Genomic DNA, 20392 nt, shown 5'->3' with positions numbered 1-20392 from the left:
TCTAAAAACTTATTGTGATAAGTTATAACAATAGTAATTTTTGTTGAGCTAAACTAACTTTGGAAACTAATTACAACAAAACATTTTGTTGTGATAGGATACCACAACAGTAATTTTTGTTGTAGTAATTTTTTTATATATTTTTTTTAATCTGGTTTTTTTTTCCCCACTAAACATATCATATTTAACCTGTTAACAATATAATCACATTTTCACAAAAATAAAAAAATCTACAAAAGAAGCAAAATGTATAATACTTCATCCATACTATATATATATACAACTTGTTGAATTTATATACAACCACATAAATTCATTATCTCAAACCATCAATATACAACTAGTTCAACCTCCAAAAAAATGACTATTCATGCTTTAAATACAAATCACTTGTTCAGCCTCCAAAAAAGTGTTATCCATGCCTTAATCAAAAGCCACTTGATTGATTGCCACCCTAACAACAATAAAAATTTGTAAGAAACTCATGCTATAATCATCACACAAACTTTTAGTATGTGAAAACAAGAAATTTAAGAGGCAGCATCTCCAATGGCCAACACAGCAAGAAGGGGAAAGAGGATGGAGGGGTTAAGTAAGGATGAACCTCCTTCTTTTAGTGGTGCTCTTAACAAAGGTAACCCTTTCTCTTTCTTGTGCTGGGAGATCAACTGTTTCAGTAGCAAATTTGTGTCAGCTAAGGGCGTCATTGGCGAGTATTAGATTTTTTCAGTAAGATAAGTAATATGAGAGAGAGAGAGCCTTAAATGTTATTGGCAAACTTTGGATGATCAGTGATTGGCAAACTTTGGATAATCAGTAGGTTCCCTTATCAAATCAAATTACCTTTTGGCTTAGTTTGCAATTTGCAAAAAATAAAAAGGTATGTATAAAGTATCTTATTAAGTAATGCTTGCATGAGCATATTGGCAAAAATCAGCACCTGAGCTACCAATGTGAATGGTGGGTAGGATGTGCAGTAAAAGAGAATGCACAAGCACTTATATACATTGCTCAGGGGTGACATAAAGCATGACTTGATGTATTGAATAAATTGGAAAAGTTGAAAGAGAAAGAGGCAGAGGTGGATTGAGATAATACCATGAACAATCACCGTGATAAGAAAATCAAATAGAAAACCTAAGACTTGCTCAAAAAAAAAAAAAATGAAAAGTCAATTAGAATTGAAACCAATCCTATATCATTCAATAAACAATTGGAATTGAAACCCTAAAGCACAAAATGAAAATAAATAGCTATGAGTGTGCTATTGAATTGACAATCAATTAAGCTAAATTACAAAATAAATTGTTATGAATTTACAATCAACAAACGTAAATAAACCCTAAATCAATCAAAATAATGATGATGAATTGAAACCCTAAATTACAAAATAAATTGCTATGAGTGGGTGTGTGCCACTGAATTAACAATCAACTAATAAATCAATCAAAACACTGATGATGAATTGAAACCCTAAATTACCAAAAAAAAAAAAAAATGCTAATGAGTGAGTTGTGCCACTGAATTAACAATCAACTAACCTAATAAACCCTAAATCTATTAAACTATTGATGATTTGAAACCTTAAATTACAAAATAAATTGCAATTAGTGAGTGAGTGTGTGTGCCATTGAATCGACAATCAGGTAACCTAAAATCAAAATCAATCAATGGAAGAGGAAGAAGATGGATAAGAAGATGAAGAAGAAAAGGATTTTGTGAAACAAAGAGAGAGAGAATTTGATTTGATTACCTTCTTTAAGTGAATGGTGTGAATGACATCTCTATCTGAAGTGGAAGAGGAAGAAGACAAAGAACAAGATGAAGATGAAGATTGATGGTTGTGGCCTTCGGTCGTGCTAGTAGTGGCAGAGGAGCACCTAAGAACAAGCCTAGCAGAGAAGTTGGTGGTGGTGGTAGAGGTTGTGAGGTGAAAGAGCTGCCTCAATGGCTGTGGCGTTGTTAGGTTCCATAATCTTAATGCCTCCATTGCTTTGCCTTTCTTTGTTTTCTTGCTTTGGTTTCTTCTTCTTTCCTTGGCAAACTCAAATTTTGATTTTGTGAAAAAAGTTGGATTTAGAGAATACGAAAGAGAAAGAGGAATTTTTGTAATAGTGGGAATTGAAAATTTGGTGAAAATAAAAAGGGCAGGAGGGAACTAGTCTATTGCAACAAATAAAATATTAGGGCTAGTGGTCTTGGTTATTTGCTACTAGTATTAGAGTTTCTAGAGTAGACTATGTCACCCCAAGTCAGGTGTCAATCTTGGAGCCCTTTGTTGGAAACTTTACTAGAGATCTCCTTGGTGCCCTCCAAACCACATTTCCCCAAGTTTCCCCATTAGGGTTCATGTAATTGGTTCATGAACCAAATAATACATATTTTTAGTAAGTTAATGAGTTGTTTAGTAGTGACTCCAGAAGCTTCTAAGGTCTAGTTATGGGTGACGTGTAGCAATAGGCCTTGTAATGGGTGTCGTGTAACAACAAACTTCGTAATGGGGTGTCGTGTAGCATAATGGGTACCCTGTAGCAACGGGCTTCGTAATGGGTACCGTGTAACAATGGGCTTTGTAATATGTGCCGTGTAGTAACAAACTTTGTTATAAGTACTGTGTAGCAACGAGCTTTGTAATGTTTGCCATGTAGCAATGAGCTTTGAAATAGGTGCCATGTAGCAATGGACTTTGTAATAGGTGCCTTGTAGCAACGGGTTTTGTAATGGGTATGTTGGGCTTTTTGGGTTTTACCAACAAACTAAATGAGTTTGGGCTTTTATAGAGATAATATAATTTTGTGGCCCAATTTTGGTAATTATATAAGAAATATTTGTGTGGCCCAATTTTGGTAATAATATGAGAAATATTTTTGGGGGCCCAAAATAATTTATATGGCTTGTATGAGTATTTTTGGTGAGTGGGAAAATGAAATTAGGACATGTGGCATGTGAGAAAAATTGTACCTCAACAACGGTCATTGATGGATTTTCAGCTTCAGAAACTAAGGGGTGTAGTTCAAGTGGCAGTTTTGATTTTTTGAAACTCAATGGAAATCGAATCAACACAATCTAAGCTCATCGGAAACTACCATCCCTTTAACCCCCGTCCTCCCTTTCTCTCAACCTCAGATTTGTCGAGATCTGGCAAGATCTCATTGAAATCCATCGAAATTAGCCAAAAACTCATTGATATCCAGCAACACACCCACCATTGCTATTTCGTCTGTTTTGTTCGAAATCGATTCAACTCGTAGTTTGTGGTGGTTGGAAGCAAGTTTATTTTTGCTCCATTGGATCAGGTCGAGTCGGCTATGGGTTGAACCCAAATCCATCTGTGGAAAGCCCTAATTATGGGGCCTCAGAGATGGCATTTTACTTTGTAAGAACCTTAATCTTGATTTAGTTGAAATTGACTTAAATGCTAAATAAGTTTTATATGTTATTTCTAGCTCTAAAGTCATAATGGTCTTGTTGCTTCTCTCTTTGATGACAGTCTTGTTGCTCCTTTCCTTGATGATTGTAGGTTGTAGGAAGGGGTGACTTTACTTCTTAATTAGGGTGGTCATTGGTCACACGACCACCCTAACTTGAAACTTTTTTTTTTTTTTTAATTTTTAAGAAAAATTAAATTTTAAATAAAATGGGTTGTTGACCACTCTAAAAAAAACACCCTAAATAAAAATTTTAGCCCACTAAAAATAAGATTTGATCTCTCCAAAATTTTGGTCCATTGAAGATTGAACCAAAAAAAAAAAAAAAGTGAGAAATGCTATACGTTAAAAACATTTTCACATACTTTTACAAATAAATTCAATGAGTTGCACAATAATCACAGTAGGCTAAATGGTGCAAGGAAGCTTGAATAAATAGTTTTGTGCAAAGAAAATCCTCCTCGGCAACGTCCGAGGATGGTAGTTCTCATATATTTTTCTTAGACTTAAACACAATTATAGTTCTTGAATGTACAATCTTTTTCTCTAGATTATCAGATGATCCCTTTGTAATGAGGTTTTTTATTTATTTTTTTTATTTATTTCCCTTCTTTCCCTCATCTTAGCCCTCCACGTGTAGATCAAATTGTTGGTTTTGATCCTTGTCCCATCAACACCTTCTTGAAGTCTTTGTGGGTGACTGTAAGGTTGAATGTTACTGTTCAGGCATCACCTCCACATTAATGCGACTAGAGAGTTAGTTGCAAAGCATTCAATGCGATGGTAGCAGTTTTCTCCTAGATATTTCTCAGCTTTCCTTTGTCTTATTCCCTTTTAATGCTTATCCTTACCAGTATGATCGTCTTGTGTGTTGTTCTTGATGAAAGGCCAGACCTTTGTCCTCTGCTCTGCTTAGCCGATGAGGTATTTCTCCTCGGACTATAATCCCAACCCCTCACCACCAGACTTCTTCCACAGAATATTAACTTGTATGCCCCCACTAGTGTTTACCTGTCCTCGGATACAGCCCATGGCCCAATACCCATTTCTGGACCCTTTATCCCTACAGTTGTGGACATAAATTTACTATGAAGTTGCCCAAACAAATACAAATAAGCCCAAATCAAATGTTTAATTGTGTTTTCAAAAGATATTTTTTTAAAATTGCTATAAATATATATAGCAATTTTTAAATATATTCTCTAAAAAATGCACATTTTTAAATAGTTAGTTTGTTAGTGCTTGCTTTAGTCTTTAGTTGAATTTTTTGATTTTATGTAATACATTTTGTACATGCAGATGCACTAAACTAATACCTGAATACTTTATTGAACATGATTAATGTAACGGTTAAATGCCTAAGTTGAAAATGTTAAATGAACTTATATTTTACCTGTTATTCTTTTACTAGCACTATGAACAAATTTCTTATAAGGAAATCCATTATATTGCAAGATTCATCTTCTACGCAAATTCGTATTGACCTGAATAAGAAATTAGTGGAGCATTGTGTTGATTTAATCCTAATTATTTTTAAAAAACATAAAAATTGTTTGGAACATATCATAAAAAATGATGATTGCATTTTGTTTATATTGTTAGTTTGTTACTTATTTAAGTAAGGTGTTAGTAATTGAATGAGAGATCAATAGTTTAATAATTGCTTGGTTGCGTACATTGAAAAAGATGTAACTAATAATATTAATAATAAAACTATCATACAATGATTTTCAAAATATGAAAACTCTTAAAAATTTATATATTTGCATTTATTTTATGATGTTGATATATTCAAGTTTTATTTTATTTTTATTTTTATAATATCCATATATTCAAGTTTTATTTTTAAATGTTGCTACTGTCGCTGGTTTTATAGATTCCCCTTCTAAAAATCAATGTTATTAAATTTCGTTCCGTTCCAGCCGGAATAGCTCATATCGGGATGCAATCCGGAATAATAATACCTCTCGTTCCACCTCGGGTCTAATTCCAGCCAGTTTTGGGTCATTTTGGCCATTTTGGCCAATTTCGGTCAATTTTGGCCGAAATATAAATTTCAGGGGGTAACAATTTTTAGAAGAAAAAAAGAAAAGAAAAATACCTAAACTAACAAACTCATCAACACAGCTTGCCACCACCTAGCGTCGATCACCTAAACAACAAACCCAGCCATCACAAAGATTGCCCCTTCTTCTTCTTTGTTTCGTCTCAGACCCTCTGCCTCTTCTTTCATTTTTACTTTAGTTTTTGCTTTGCTTCAAGTTTTTGCTTTGTTTCATCTTTTGTTTGCCTTTTATTAGTTCCGTTTTTTTACTTTAGTTTTTGCTTTGTTTCATCTTTTGTTTGCCTTTTAGTTTGCTGACCCCACCCACGTGACAAAGCTTTAGAAAGGACAAAACTCAAAAAGCAGATAAGAGAGTTTGAAAGTTTCAAACTTATATATATATATATATATATATACATATATATATATATATATATATGTGTGTGTGTTTTTGGATGTTATTTTTTATTATTTTAACTACATATTTATATTATTTCTCAAAAAAAAAAATACACATTAAGTGGCGGACCATCACAAGGACCAAGGGGGCCTTGGCCACTCCAAAATTTTTGAAAAAAAATTAATGATTTTTTTTTAATTATCTTAAATAATTTAAAATTTTTTAAAAGAACGCTATCATTTTTGACCCCATATTCGATAATATACATATGTATTTAAGAAAGTCTAAAAATAAACATGACTTTCATTTAAATAGAAGAATAATGTTAAAGATACAAATTATTTTACAAAAAATGTTACAAACTGCTAATGTAGTAAGTAGTTATTGGTAAATGAAAAAGTAATATTAATGGTGAGTCTAAGTGAAAACCAATAAGATATTGATCACATTAACATTTTGTAAAAATATTGTAAAATAGAATACAATCCAAAATATTTTTTCTTTTTCTTTTTAGTTCTATCATTTTTCCACTGCTACTGTAATTTTGTGTTTACAGTATAAAAGTATAAGTTTTGTGTGACTAAATTAGATAAAAAAGAGTGAAAGACAAGCTTGAAACTTCCGTAGGCCCCTCACCTATGTACTGTATTTTTGTATTATTTTACTTTTCATTTGCTATCTTTTGATTTCATACACACAAATTTTTATAAATGGCCCCCCAAAAATAAATTCTTAGCTTTGCCATTGTACACATTTATGTTTTAATATTTTAAAAAAGTAATTGTTATATGATAATTAAATGATTTTTATTCTTTAAGATTTACTTATTTGGATACCGTTTTAAATGTGTTTTGGGGTTTCTAAAAAAAGTTAAAAATAATATATATTTATATTTTCTTTGACAACATGAGGGGCAACAGGACCTCTCTAATGCAATGTGACATTTTTAGCGAATGAATACCTTTAAACCAGTTTCGGTTTTGGTTTCTCGGGAATATTTCGGTACCGAAACATGTCACATTGCATTAGAGAGGTCCATTGCTCCTCTCCTTGATGATTGGAGATTGCTAGTTTTATTAGATTCCCATCTAGAGATTTAGTCTCAGAGCATTTTTATATTTTTGTACTGTTTAAACAGTAAATATTAACATTTATTTTTTACTTACCTACTTTTTTTTAAGAAAAAGAATTTCGACTTATGGTATCCGCTACTAATAATAGTTACATTTTTTAAAAGATTTTCTATTATTTTTTTATCTCATTTAAATATTATTTCTTTATTCATTTTTTAACTTATATATTTTCATACTTTCATCTTCACTCCTTTTTTTCTATTTTTTTAATTAGTTTTTTTTATTCGTGTACAGTAATTCTTTAGATCTGATGAACTATTGTTTATGAGGAAAAAAAAATCATAATTTAGAAAATCCATTAAAGACATTTTTTTTTTATGAGTAACGACTATTTTTGGAGTCTTATAGATTATTTTGCTTTTTTTTGCTTTACCTAAATTATTGGAGATGCTTTTAATGTTCATCATATCTAAATAATAGTTACATCTTTTAAAAGATTCTCTATTATTTCTTTATCTCATTTAAATATTATTTCTTTATTCATTTTTTAATTTATATATTTTCGTACCTTTATCTTCACTCTTTTTTTTTCTATTTTTTTAAATAGTTTTTTTCATGTACAGTAATTCTTTAGATATGATGAACTACTGTTTATGAGGAAAAAAAAAATCATAATTTAGAAAATCCATTAAAGACATTTTCTTTTTTATGAGTAAAGACTATTTTTGGAGTCTTACAGATTATTTTGCTTTACCTAAATGATTGGAGATGCTTTTAATGTTCATCAGATCTATATAATAGTTACATCTTTTAAAAGATTCTCTATTATTTTTTTATTTTATTTAAATATTTTTTTTTTATTATTTTTTAACTTATATATTTTCGTACCTTCATCTTCACTCCTTTTTTTTCTATTTTTTTAATTAGTTTTTTTTCGTGTACAGTAATTCTTTAGATCTGATGAATTACTGTTTATGAGGAAAAAAAAATTCATATTTTAGAAAATCCATTAAAGACATTTTTTTTTTTATGAGTAAAGACTATTTTTGGAGTCTCATAGATTATTTTGCTTTTTTTTTTTTCTTTACCTAAATTATTGGAAATGCTATTAAAAAAGGTCAATAGAGGAGATGACGCTTTTAAGATGGTGATTTTGCCTTTACCAAAAAAAAAAAAATGTTGATTTTGCCAACTATAGTTCTCCTCCAACATCTTTTCGTGGTGTAAGTCTCTGTTAATGAACTATGTCTCTATGCGGGGTTCATCTTAATGGGGCTTTGTCTTGACTCACTGGGGATGCCTTAGCCTATCTTATCTAATTCGTTTCTCATAATAAAAAAAGAAATATAAAAAGTAAAAAAATGTAACCTTATAGGTTGAGATTAAGATCAAAAGACACAGTATATTGCAATTTTGGCTCGATTAATCCACCATAGACCATCAAGAGATTCCAACGATGTGGAACAATAGTGGACATCACTTCCTTCTTGCAAAAAGGAAAAGAAAAAAAGAAAAAGAAAAAGAAAAAAAGAAATTCTTATAGCACCTTCATGTTGCACAATAAATAAGAGCTCTGATAGCAAAAATTTACAGATTAATTAGAACTGTTACTTTGTTTTTATACAATTCAAGTGATTAGTAGTTGACTACATCCATTTTCCAATCATCTCTTCAACGCGTTTTCAACTCGCCCGATCCTCCTAGCTCTTTTTTTTTTTACCCGAGTGCCGAGTCAACTACCACCTCCCGAGTTTTGGGATCAATTTCGGCCGAAAAATTCCTTCTCCGGCGACCTCTCAGCCTTGGCCCCAGCAGTTCAAGTACATGACTCGCCTGAGAGACTCGTCAGGCCTTTCGTGGTTTCCGTCATGATTCCCCAAAAATCCGGGGAAGTCCGATCCGATCATCCCTGAAAGTGGCCGGAGATGCGACGCGTCGCTACCTGTGCCGGAGAAGAATTTTCGTTTCCCGTGTTGAAGGGACTTGAAGCCGGTTTTCCACTTATGCCCCTGGTCTGAGTGGCTTTGCACCACTGCCACACTCGCCGCCATCCAAACCCGGTTCAAATAGCTCATATTTATTTTAATCGTTATCAGGATTTTTTTTCCCAGAAATCGATTAGCTTGGTCCGATGTTCGGTGTTGGGTAGGTTCTGTTTAGTGAATAAGGGTTGGGGATAAGAGAGTGTATTTATAAGGGAGAAGGGAGAAGGGAGAAGGGAGAAAGAATAAGTGTAAGTGGTTTTGGGAAAGCCAGAGTGGTTTCGGGTTTTTTTTTGGGCAAGTGTTAACAAGCGGTGTTTGCTAACCTTTTACCAAAAACAAAAGCGCGTCTCGCTTAATAAATTTTTTTTTATTTTTGTTATTTTAATATTTTTTCCTCCTATAAAGTTAACTTATACTGAAAAATATAACATAAAGTGATAAAACTATAAAAAAAAAAAAAAAAAAAATTATATACAAAAAAGTAAAAAGTTGCTATTAACGGTACCTTCCGGTGCCCGTCAACAAAACTTTTTTTTTTTCTTTTTTTTGGTTGTTGGAGTTTTTTGATTATTAGGGGCTACGGTCCAAAAGAGATAATAACGTACAATTTCTCGATATTTTTTTTTAACAATTTCTCGAGAAATTGATTTGTCGTAAAGAAAGAAAACAAAGTTTTTTTTAACAAAATAAAAAGGTATAGGTAATTTTGATTCTTAAATAGACAAAGTTTTTATTTAATATATCTCTATTTTTTTTTATTGAATTTGAATTTTTACGAATTTATCATTAGATTGCATTTTTTATTATTATTATATCTTCAATACTTGCAAAATTTTAGATAGATCAACGATCAATAATTATATCATCAATTAAATATTAAATATTTAAGTTTTTATAGTTTTAAATTATGCATAAAAATTACGTTTACTGATTGTGGGGGCCGGTTAATCAATAAATTATTAAACTCGTGTTAATTGGGCCTGTGGCCCATCCGAGGACGTAAAACTGTCCAAGGAGGCCCATGAAGGAAGAGTAAATATCACGTGAGGTGAGTTCAGTATTCATCTGAGAATAAAATCCTTCTCGGCAATATGAGTTCGAGGACGACCTGAATTTCATGTTGTTACAAACGCACTTCAGAGCTATGTTACCACTAAAGGTGGAACATGGGACCAAGGGTAAGAAAGAAAAGGTAAACAAATATCTTTAACAACAGCTGCCTCCATATTAATTGCCTCTCAACCAACTCTCTGACCGCATTAATGTAGAGGTGATGCCTGAACAGTGATGAGGCAGCCTTATAGCTGCTGGTTGGAGGTTCCAGAAGGTGTTGGATGGGACAGGAAGGGATCCCCCGAACCCAACCTACACGTGTGTGGTGAAGATGACACCAAGAGGGCAGTATATAACCTGGAAGAATGCATTAAGATAGAGAGATCGGAACTTCTGAAAAAAGAGGACTTAGAAGAAATCCTTATGAACTAAAAAACTGAACTTGTTTCAAGGAGAAATTGATCGTTATATCAGTGCTAATCCATCTATAAATGTGAGGTTTAATCGTTTTTCTTTTAGAGTTAACCTAATTCTTTGACATCCACGCTCTACAAATTTATTATTTGGGCCTTTAACGTTCGAACTCAATACCAATTTAGGATCGTTACAAACTGAGTCCTTACACTGATCGAATGATAATTTAGCACTCGATTTGAACAAAATTTGGCATACATGTTACGAACATAAAATACATGCAATCTAATAGTTAGGTTTTCAAAATATATAGTTATATTAATTTTTTAGTGAGTGTTTGCAAAATTTTTCTATAAATTAATTAGGAGAGAAACTTTAACCTTCTTAAATATGTTTTTTCATTCGGAGGCACTTGAGTACGTGTTTAATGAACTTAGAGGACATATAGTAAATTTGAAATTCTCAATTTTCATACGTCACACTATTGATCTATGGGGTTTTGGGGTCTAACGAAAGGGTAATTAAATAGTCTTGCTAAAAACTTAGACACTTCTTTCTTATAAATAATTTTTTCAAAAAGTGATTTTGGATGAATTTGATTTATTAATTTAGCATTCAAACTGGTAGCTTTTATACTCCAAAAAAAATGGTATATTCTAAATCATTGTCTAACAAATATGATGGTGTTATTTATTTGCTGGTTAAACTTTCACTTTAAAGCTGGTTAAATTATAGTTTATAAAAAAGGTCTATGCACATCAAAAAAAAAAAAAAAAGGTTTATGAATACAAAAGAAAAAGTAGGTGTTATCATGAGGTTTCTATTCAAATTGGCTTCCTTTTCATTTCTTCTTTCCTTTTTTATTTTGGCTGTCGTTGTCATATAAGTGGTTCAACCACTCTGCTAGTTTCACTATAATATTATGTAGATACACCACTACCTTCCAACCCCTATATGCATAAATCATAATTGCATACATGTAATTTAGAAATAAATACTATAGACACATATTAAATGCCCATGCCTAAGTTTAATATAATCTATTTTTATCTTTCTAATTTTTGTTGACTCTTTGAAAAATTTATAGACATATCATTTGGTTGAGTATGCAATTTGTTAAATTTTTTTCTTGCTCTATCTTATTAAAGAAAAAAAAGTAATTTGTTAACCTAGTGTATATATTAATTTTTTTTTCATGCAATGAATTTATTAATGTTTACACTCTTACAATAAATTATGTTCTTATAAAAAAAATAAGATTTATGAAAATATATTGAAATGTAACAATCTTTTTTTTAGAAACTACTAAAAATTTACATTAAAATTTATTCATAAATTAATAATAAGTTTTAATAAGAATATTTTGGTCGGTATCAAATGGGTTCGAAGTAATTTTAATTAATTTCAAAGTAGAATGGATTAGAAGACATTTTGAAAATATTTAGCATAACATTAAATCATGTAGAATACAAAAAAATCTAATTGAAAAGATACTTAGATAAAAAGTTCAAGTCGAAATTATATCTAAAATTTTTGTTGTTAACATTCTGCTTCTATTCGTTAGAAATGACATTGCATGGGGTCTTCATCATTTAAGATGTGCATAATTTGATAAATAGGCAGTGATTTGTTTTAAGACCTTGCAAAAGAAAAAATTAAATAGGCAGTGATTTTAGAGAAAAAGAAAATCAACAATGAACTTGATTTTTTTTTTTTTTTGAGAGGGACAATGAACTTGATTGATGGCATTATGAGACGAGGGTAAATGTCATTTATGTTTGCCATAAACCATTAATCTATTATTGGGGCGTTGGAGGAGTGGTCTTAATCACGAGATAGTAACATATCAAGAATAGCACGAAATCTCTTTAAAAAAAAAAAAATAGCACGAATCTTCTCGACTTATTATTTACTATTATATTTGCTTTGGCACTATCTCTTGTCGTGTCTTGTATATGACAATGACAAAATGAAAATGCCTAATGAAGAAATCTGTAGCATACAGGTGTTGAGCTTATCCTCAAAGAACAATCAAGAAATTCATGACTCATCTAAATCTATCCAATTGAAAGCCACTAACTTTTCAAAGATTCACATCGACGTGGGTCCCACTGTCTCAAAATTTTCTTTAATCTTGTCCTTTTCTTGGTGACAGGTCTTTGAATGGGTATGGGAATGGGTAGTGTGATTATGACAATGAAAGAGACGCGTAGGAAGGTAGAGTCTAGAGACCCATCCAGTGCGTCTACTTCTCCCGATGGGTTTTGTTAAAGCAACGGATGGGTCTCACGTGGGAGTGCTACTGCCTATATTGTTTTACATATATATATATATATATATATATAAAGCTCCCTTCAATTATTGCACAAATACTAACACACACACGTGTGTGTGTGTGTCTATATATATATATAACTGTCTTCAATTATTGCACAAATATATATAATTGTCTTCAATTATTGCAAAATACTTACATATATATATACTCATACACTAAGGGTCTGTTTGGATAGAACTTATTTTGCTGAAACTGAAAACTTATTGCTGAAAACACTGTAGCAAATAAGTGGAAAAACGTGGATTATATTTTTTTACGCGGATACTGTAGCAGAGCTGAAATTACTGTAGCAGAGCTGAAATTACTGTAGCAAATAAATGGCAAAGTTCAGCTCTTTTTTTTCCCCTTTTTCTATTCACTCCTCACCATTCCCTTGTGCCTTCAGAGAGTTCCTTTCTTCCTTTCCTTTATTTTTTTCTTTGATTCTCTGTTACTTCACTTCTCACTCCCTTGCTCACATCTCTCTCTCGTTCACGCTCGCCACCGGAGTTGGGTTGGATTCGGAGTGGTCACGGCGTGGTGGAGTCGGTGTAGTCCCGGCGTGGCGGAGATCGAAGTGGTCACGGCGTGGCGGAGATCGGCGTGAGCCCGGCGTGGAAGAAAACGAAGTGGTCACGGCGTGGGCACGGCGGATTCCAATGGGTTTGTTTGATTTTTTGCTATTAATTTTTGTCTTTTGGGTTTGGATGAGTTGGATTTTGGATTCCTATGGATTGGTATTTTGGATTCTGATGGGTTTGGGTTGGATTTGGATTGGTTGGTTGGGTTGGCGTGGTGGGCTGTGGTGGTGGCATGGTGGGTAGTGGGTTGTTTGGTTGTTTTTGCTATGGGTTTGTTGGGTTTTTGGTGGGTTTTGTTTTATTTTTTTTATTTTGGGTTTTTGGTTCCGGTGGGTTTGGTGAGCAAAGGGCAGTGGTGGCGTGGTGGGCATGGTGGTGGCGTGGTGGGTAGTGGGTTGTTTGGTTGTTTTTGCTTTGGGTTTACTGGGTCTTTGATGGGTTTTGTTTTGTTTTTCTTTTTTTTAATTTTGGGTTTTTGGTTCCGGTGGGTTTGGTCGGCAGAGGGCAGTGGTGGCGTGGTGGTGATTGTTTGTTTGGTTGTTGAGCAAGTGAGGGAGAGGCTTGGTGTCCATGAACAGTGCTTCAACACGCACCGTTCATCAGAGTCGTCGCGCACCGTTTAACACAACACAGAGCACACGCCATGAACGAGCTTGGAGGTTTATTAATAAAACGGTGCGTATCTATTGAGATTGTTTCAGCTCCATGAGGTTAATGAAATGCTCAAGAGCCTGGTGTTGGTGTCCATAAACAGTATTAAACACGCGTTTGGATTAATGAAACGGTGCGTAGCGAGTTGCGTTTTCATTTCAGCCTGCGTTTCCTCAGCACAACGCGTGGGTCCCAGCATTTTCCAAACGTAAACGCCAAACGTGGTTGCAAAACGTGAATCCAAACACTGCCTAAGTGAGTTTGGATTCATGTTCATGGCCACGTTTTGCTTCTTTGTGCGTTTTCAGCTTTTTTTTTTTTGTTTTTTTTTATGCGTATTTGGCACTGTTCATTGTCTGTGAACAGTAATTTTAGGCTTATGAATAGTAAAAAAAAGACTAAACAATAATTTTTCACATATTTAAAAATTCTTTTACTATAATGTTTTCAATTTTTAGCAAAATAAGTTGTATCCAAATAGACCCTAAATCCGGATAGGATTCGAATTTCCAATCCCAAATCCTAAATCCTAATAAACTCGAATTAAAATAAAAAGTAATAGTAGTATGATAGGACTCTTTTAACCTAAGTCAATATAAATTAATTAGTGTGTTCTAAGATTCTATCAAAATAGTCAGTAGAATTTGGGTTTAGAGTTTACACTTTTTCAGCGAAACTAATGCTAAAACATAAATTAGTGCAATGCACATAAAAAAATCTTCAAGGGGGAAATCAAGAATACTCTTGATTATAGAAGAGTATTCTTATTGCTTATTTTTTGTGTTCATTAATGACTCACAATTGACATAAGTATATAGCTATGAAATATTTAATCATACTTTGTAGTCACAATTAAGTGAGATGATGTGCAATAAGTATTAAATTTGTAGTTTGTTTTATCGCAATTGTGTTTACACTGTGTTTGGGGTTTTTGTTCATTTTGTTTCTCTATCTTTTTCATATACCAAGATTATGGCTTCTCCGATTTTTGGTTATTTTGATGGTTAACAACTTAACATGTACATATACATATATATACATACATACATATATATATATATATATATATATATATATTAATGAAAATATAATGAGATGTTGATGGTTAATACATTTATATATATATTTCAAGAACCAAGAGTAATATTCTTTTTTAGTATTTGAAGCATTCGATCCAACTGTTAAGACTTTGTTAATGTCACTTTGTGTAGAATCTTCAAGGAGGCTATGTGTAAAACTATAAGTATGGAAATTTTATTTTTTGATGGTCTTTTATATATATATATATATACACATATTGTAAAGTTGTGATTTACAACTAATTTGTATTGGCTTTAATTCTGTGCCAAATTTGATAGTAATTTTGTTCAATCTTTTGTACCCTGTATTTTATGTGGAATTTCATTGTAAGGGTTGTGTGTGAGAGAGAGTGTGAAGACTCAAGGCAAATTGAAGATCAAAGAAGTTTTCGCGGGTAGCTTGCGAGAAGCCTTCCCGCAAAGTGAAGCATGTGCTCAACACATGACTGGAATACGAAGAGTCATGACAGATGGTAATAGCTGGTTTTCGCGAGTGTCTCGCAAGTAAGGCCTTTCTGCAAGATACCTGCAAAACATTCTATTTTGCCAATTTGTCATATTTGATACACCAGGTCTCTACTCACATTATATATACTCACATTACCCACATATATTGAGGAGTGCTTTTCAGAGAGAAAACCCTAGCTACAACCTTTGAGAGTTAGAGATTGTTATACCCATAATTCTCTTCTACACAATCCATTGTGGTTTTCCTCAACTCCTACCTCTCCATTTCCAAATCCTTGAGAGGTTGATAGCCCAAACACTTACCACACTCATCCCGAGTGTAAAGTGAAGTTTTGTGTTTCTGGGAAGTATTGGAAGAAGCCATTTTTTTGGTGGATGCAATCAAGCTGAATTGTGTGATTCGGAGAGTTAAAGAAGACAAGGCTTTGTTAAGTCAGTTGGTAGCAGGATCTTGGAGGGCTTGAGTACATGGAGTAAACTAGGCTTGGAGGGTCTTTTGTTATTTGTGTACTCCAACTTATTCTCTAGTGGATCAATTTACCGCTTGGAGGGCAATGGAGAGGTTTTTTGCGGAGTTCTTCGGTTTCCTCTTTGATACACATTGGCATGTTATCTTGTGTTTGCATTCTTCTTCCCTACTCTTTTAACTTTCATTTTGTTGCTGTAATTTGATGAATATGGCTTAGAGTAGTTATTTTGTTTATTCACTTGCATTTACTTTATTCCGCACTTAGTTTAAGTTAGAGTAAAATCAATCAAGCCGTAATTTTATTTTGGGGGTCTAAACAACTCTCGTGTTTTTACACATGTTCGAGTTTTCAATTGGTATTAGAGCGGGTACACTTGTTGTGTTGTCATTACCTAAGTGTGATCCTAGACCCCTTGGCTTGCTATGGATAGTGCTATTGCAAAGGCCAACATGAAGCCTAGTTCATGTGTTTGTGATAATGACTCTATGAGCATCTTTGGAGACTGTCCTAGTAATGAGCTTTTAGAGTTATTCAAATCAAAGAAACATGCTAGAATTTTTGTACACATGCTAAAATCTTTAGAACATAGGAATCATGATATTCATAATAGCTTGTGTAAGTTGAATTCCCTAATTGCTAAATATAAGAGAAGGAATAGACGTTTGTGTGATAGACTTGATTGTTTGAAAAGAAAGCTTCACTCATCTATGAATGAAGTAAAGGAAGATGAGTCTAGCTTTGATGGTCAAGAATGCCTATCTCATGCTTGTCTTTTTGTTCATACCACATTGAAAGTGTTTAATTTGTGTCTATGGTATCTTGACAACGGATGTTCAAGGCATATGACCGGAGATAAATCACTATTCAAAACTCTTAAGGAGAAGGAAGACGGCTTTGTGACATTTGGAGATGGCAATCACTCACAAGTTCTTGGAAAGGGAACCGTTGATATTCCGGGACTTCCCTTATTGATTGATGTTCTGTACATCAAAAGGTTAAAAGTGAACTTGCTGAGTATCACCCCAATATGAGATGAAGATTTCCTAGTTCAATTTTCAAAGAAAGGTTGTCTAATCCTCAATGGAGAAGGTGTTCAAGTATTGAAGGGACTTAGAACCACTGACAATTGCTATGGTGTTATTCCCAAACCAAGCATATCATGTCGGAGTGATTGAGTGAACCTTTTGGAGTTATGGCATCAACGGTTTGGGCATGCAAATTACAAACAAGTGGCAAAAGTCTCAAAGCTTGAATCAGTGGTTGGTTTGCCAAAGTTTGGAAAAATTGAGAAGAATGTTTGTGGTCCATGTCAATTGGGAAAACAAACAAAGTCAACCCATCCTAAAGTAAATGTAGTTGCTACTTCTCATCCTTTGGAGTTACTTCATGTGGATCTAATGGGTCCAATGAAAATGGAAAGCATGGGTGGAAAATGTTACATCATGGTGGTAGTTGATGATTTCTCAAGGTACTCTTGGGTGGAATTTCTTAGAGGGAAGTCGGAGGCATGCGACAAGATGGAAATGTTATGCAAAAGGCTCCAAAATGAAAAGGGAGTTCCCAGAGTCAAAATCAGAAGTGATTATGGGAAGGAGTTTGAAAATGCAAAATTTGAAACATTTTCCAATGAGCACGATATCAAAAAGGAATTCTCAACCCCAAAGGCTCCTCAACAGAATAAGGTGGTTGAAAGAAAGAACCGGGTGATCCAAGAGATGGCGAGAGTAATGCTTCTCAACAAAAACCTTGCATAGAAGTTTTGGGTTAAAGTGGTAAATACTTCGTGTCACATTGGGAATAGGATTTTCTTTCAAGTAGGAACAAAGAAGACATCATATGAAATTTAGAGAGAAAAGAATCCGAGAGTGAAATACTTCTGAGTATTTGGAAGCAAATGCTACATTCTAAATGATAAGGAGATCCTTGGAAAGTTTGATGCTAAGAGTGATGAAGGGATCTTCCTAGGATACTCCACAAATAGCCAAGCATATAGAGTGTATAATAAGCGAACTAAGACGATGATGGAATCGATAAATGTAGTCATAGATGACACCATCTTAAAAAAGGATGCCGATGAGGATGGCGAAGGACCAAGTCTTAAGAAGAATGAGGGTGATGACAACATGTGTGAAGGTGATGATGGTGAGAGAGAATCACCAGAAAAGGAGTCTACACCTCCTACATCAAGAAGGGAGACTAGATCAACATAAAGATCTTCAAGCCCACTCACCCCTTTAGAAGTTCAACCTCCAATTTCTCGTGATGGGGAACCCTCCATTTCTAAGAAACTGTTATCAAGAATAACTCTCAATCATCCCACAAGTAACATCATTGTGATTTAGATGAGGGACTCCGTTTGAGAAAAGGACCGAGCTATAGTGTGAATCATGTGACATACAACTGTTATCTTGCTCAATTTGAACTTAAGAAAGTGGAAGAAGCTTTGAAAGAGAGAATTGGGTAGAGTCAATGCACCAAGAGTTGCATCAATTTGTTAGAAATGATGTATGGAAGTTGGTACCAAGGCCCAAGGATACACATGTAATCGGCACCAAGTGGATCTTCAAGAACAAGATCGATGAAGATGTTGAAGTTGTCCGAAACAAGTTCAGATTGGTGGCTCAAGGATATACTCAAGCTGAAGGCATTGATTTTGATGAGTCATTTGCTCTAGTAGCAAGACTAAAGTCAATCCGAATTCTTCTCTCCATAGCGTGTATCATGAAGTTCAAGTTATATCAAATGGATATGAATAGTGCCTTCTTGAATAGATTTTTGAACGAAGAAGTGTTCGTTGGGCAACCAAAGGGGTTTTAAGACCTTCACTTTTTGGACCATGTGCTAAGACTGAAGAAGGCATTATATGGGCTAAAGCAAGCACCAGGAGCTTGGTATGATCGCCTCACCACATACCTTTTGGATCATGGTTTTAAGAGAGGTCAAGCTGATTGAACCCTCTTTGTTAAAATAAAAAAAAGAGAGAAGTCTCTCCTTGTTGCTTAAGTGTATGCGGATGACATTGTCTTTGGATCCACAATCGATTACCTTGCTCAAGAATTTTCAGAAGAGATGAAAAAGGAGTTTGAGATGAGCATGGTGGGGGAGCTAAACTACTTCCTAGGACTTCAAGTGAAACAACGGAAAGATGGGATATTTATATCTCAAGAGAAATATGCCAAAAATCTTGTTAAGAGATTCGGCCTAGACTCCAAGAAACATACTTCCACTCCTATGAGTTCCTTGATAAAACTAACCCTTGATGTAGCCGGTGTGGAAGTAGATCCAACACTCTATCGAAGCATGATCGGCAGTCTTCTCTACCTTATTACGAGTAAACCAAACATCACCTTTAGTGTAGGGGTATGTGCTCGATTTTAGGCAGCACCTAAAGAGTCCCACTTGATAGTAGTCAAATGAAGTATCCATTATATCAATGGCACATCTGATTATGGAATTTGGTATTCAAGAGACTCGAATGAGTGCTTAGTCGGATATTTGGATGCGGATTGGGTCGGGTGCGTTGATGATAGGAAAAGCACCTCAGGTGGCTATTTTTACCTTGGAAATAACTTGGTGTCATGGATGAGCAAAAAGCAAAATTCAATCCCTCTATCAATGGCTGAAGTTGAATACATTGCAATGGGGAATTGTTGTGCACAACTATTATGGATGAAGCTCCTTCATGATTATGGAATCACTCAAGACACTATGTGTGTGTTCTGTGATAATACAAGTGCCATAAACCTATCAAAAAATCCAGTTCAACACTCGAAATCAAAGCATATCGAGATTCGGTACCACTTCATTCGAGATTTGGTAGAGGAGAAGATTGTGTGTTTAGAGTTTATAAACACCGACAACTAGGAGGCATATATATTTACTAAACCTCTCGATGGTCCACAAATTTGAGTCTCTGCTTAAGACAATTGGTGTTGGTATCATCCCTTGACTTCTATCTCTTATGTGACCTTACTCTGCTCATTGTTACATGCTTGCTATATAGGTCTCACTTGTTAGTTAGATCATGTTTCTATTCAAGTTTGTTTTGTCCTTGATGTTTTTGTTGATCTTATTTTACATGTTCTGTTTTTGAGTGTGTTGAAAAATTCAACCATAAAAATTGAAAAATCTCCAAAAAGTTTGATCGCTTGTATTGTGTATATCACATGTGAGTTTGGCCTAGTACCTTCGTACTAATGGCGTAGTGCATTTACGAGCTTAGCTTGTTATGTATGCACATCTATCTTTGTGGGAAAAATCTTGAAATCTATGTGCGATTGTTGTAAATAAATCTTCAAGCTTGTCATGAATGATTGGTCAATAGTCTTGTTGGTTTTGATACATGCATAGACTTGTGCCTATATATCTCCCCACACATTTTTATATTTTTGCTTTATAGCTCAACAAATGTCAAATCTCGAAAAGAGAA

At 33.8% G+C, this 20392-nt stretch overlaps 1 protein-coding gene across 2 annotated transcripts; it reads right to left on the bottom strand.

Annotated features, from left to right (window-relative positions):
- Positions 1–265: 265 nt before the first annotated feature.
- LOC115958108 (lysine--tRNA ligase, chloroplastic/mitochondrial-like) lies at positions 266–2153 on the bottom strand. 2 transcript variants are annotated; one of them, XM_031076470.1, is made up of 3 exons: positions 1754–2067; positions 605–668; positions 266–454 (listed from the first exon to the last, which is right to left on the bottom strand). In XM_031076470.1, the coding sequence occupies exons 1-3, from the start codon at positions 1988–1990 to the stop codon at positions 387–389; spliced, it is 369 nt and encodes a 122-aa protein (XP_030932330.1). In that variant the 5' UTR covers positions 1991–2067; the 3' UTR covers positions 266–386. The 2 variants fall into 2 exon arrangements, with proteins under 2 accessions (XP_030932330.1, XP_030932331.1); XM_031076471.1 differs by having other exon boundaries at positions 266–668; positions 1754–2153.
- Positions 2154–20392: the final 18239 nt, after the last annotated feature.

Source organism: Quercus lobata, chromosome 8 (genome assembly GCF_001633185.2).
Source record: "Quercus lobata isolate SW786 chromosome 8, ValleyOak3.0 Primary Assembly, whole genome shotgun sequence".
NCBI classification, from domain to species: domain Eukaryota; kingdom Viridiplantae; phylum Streptophyta; class Magnoliopsida; order Fagales; family Fagaceae; genus Quercus; species Quercus lobata.
The sequence above is the reverse complement of the archived record's forward strand: the minus strand, read 5'-3'. Positions and strand labels throughout refer to the sequence as shown.

Bases quoted from the DNA above. Each gene is read 5' to 3' on its own strand.
- LOC115958108 (XM_031076471.1), bottom strand. From the start codon at position 1,990: ATGGAGGCATTAAGATTATGGAACCTAACAACGCCACAGCCATTGAGG. The intron at 669-1,753 runs GTAATCAAATCA...CTACTGAAACAG, and splicing joins ACACCATTCACTTAAAGAAG to TTGATCTCCCAGCACAAGAA.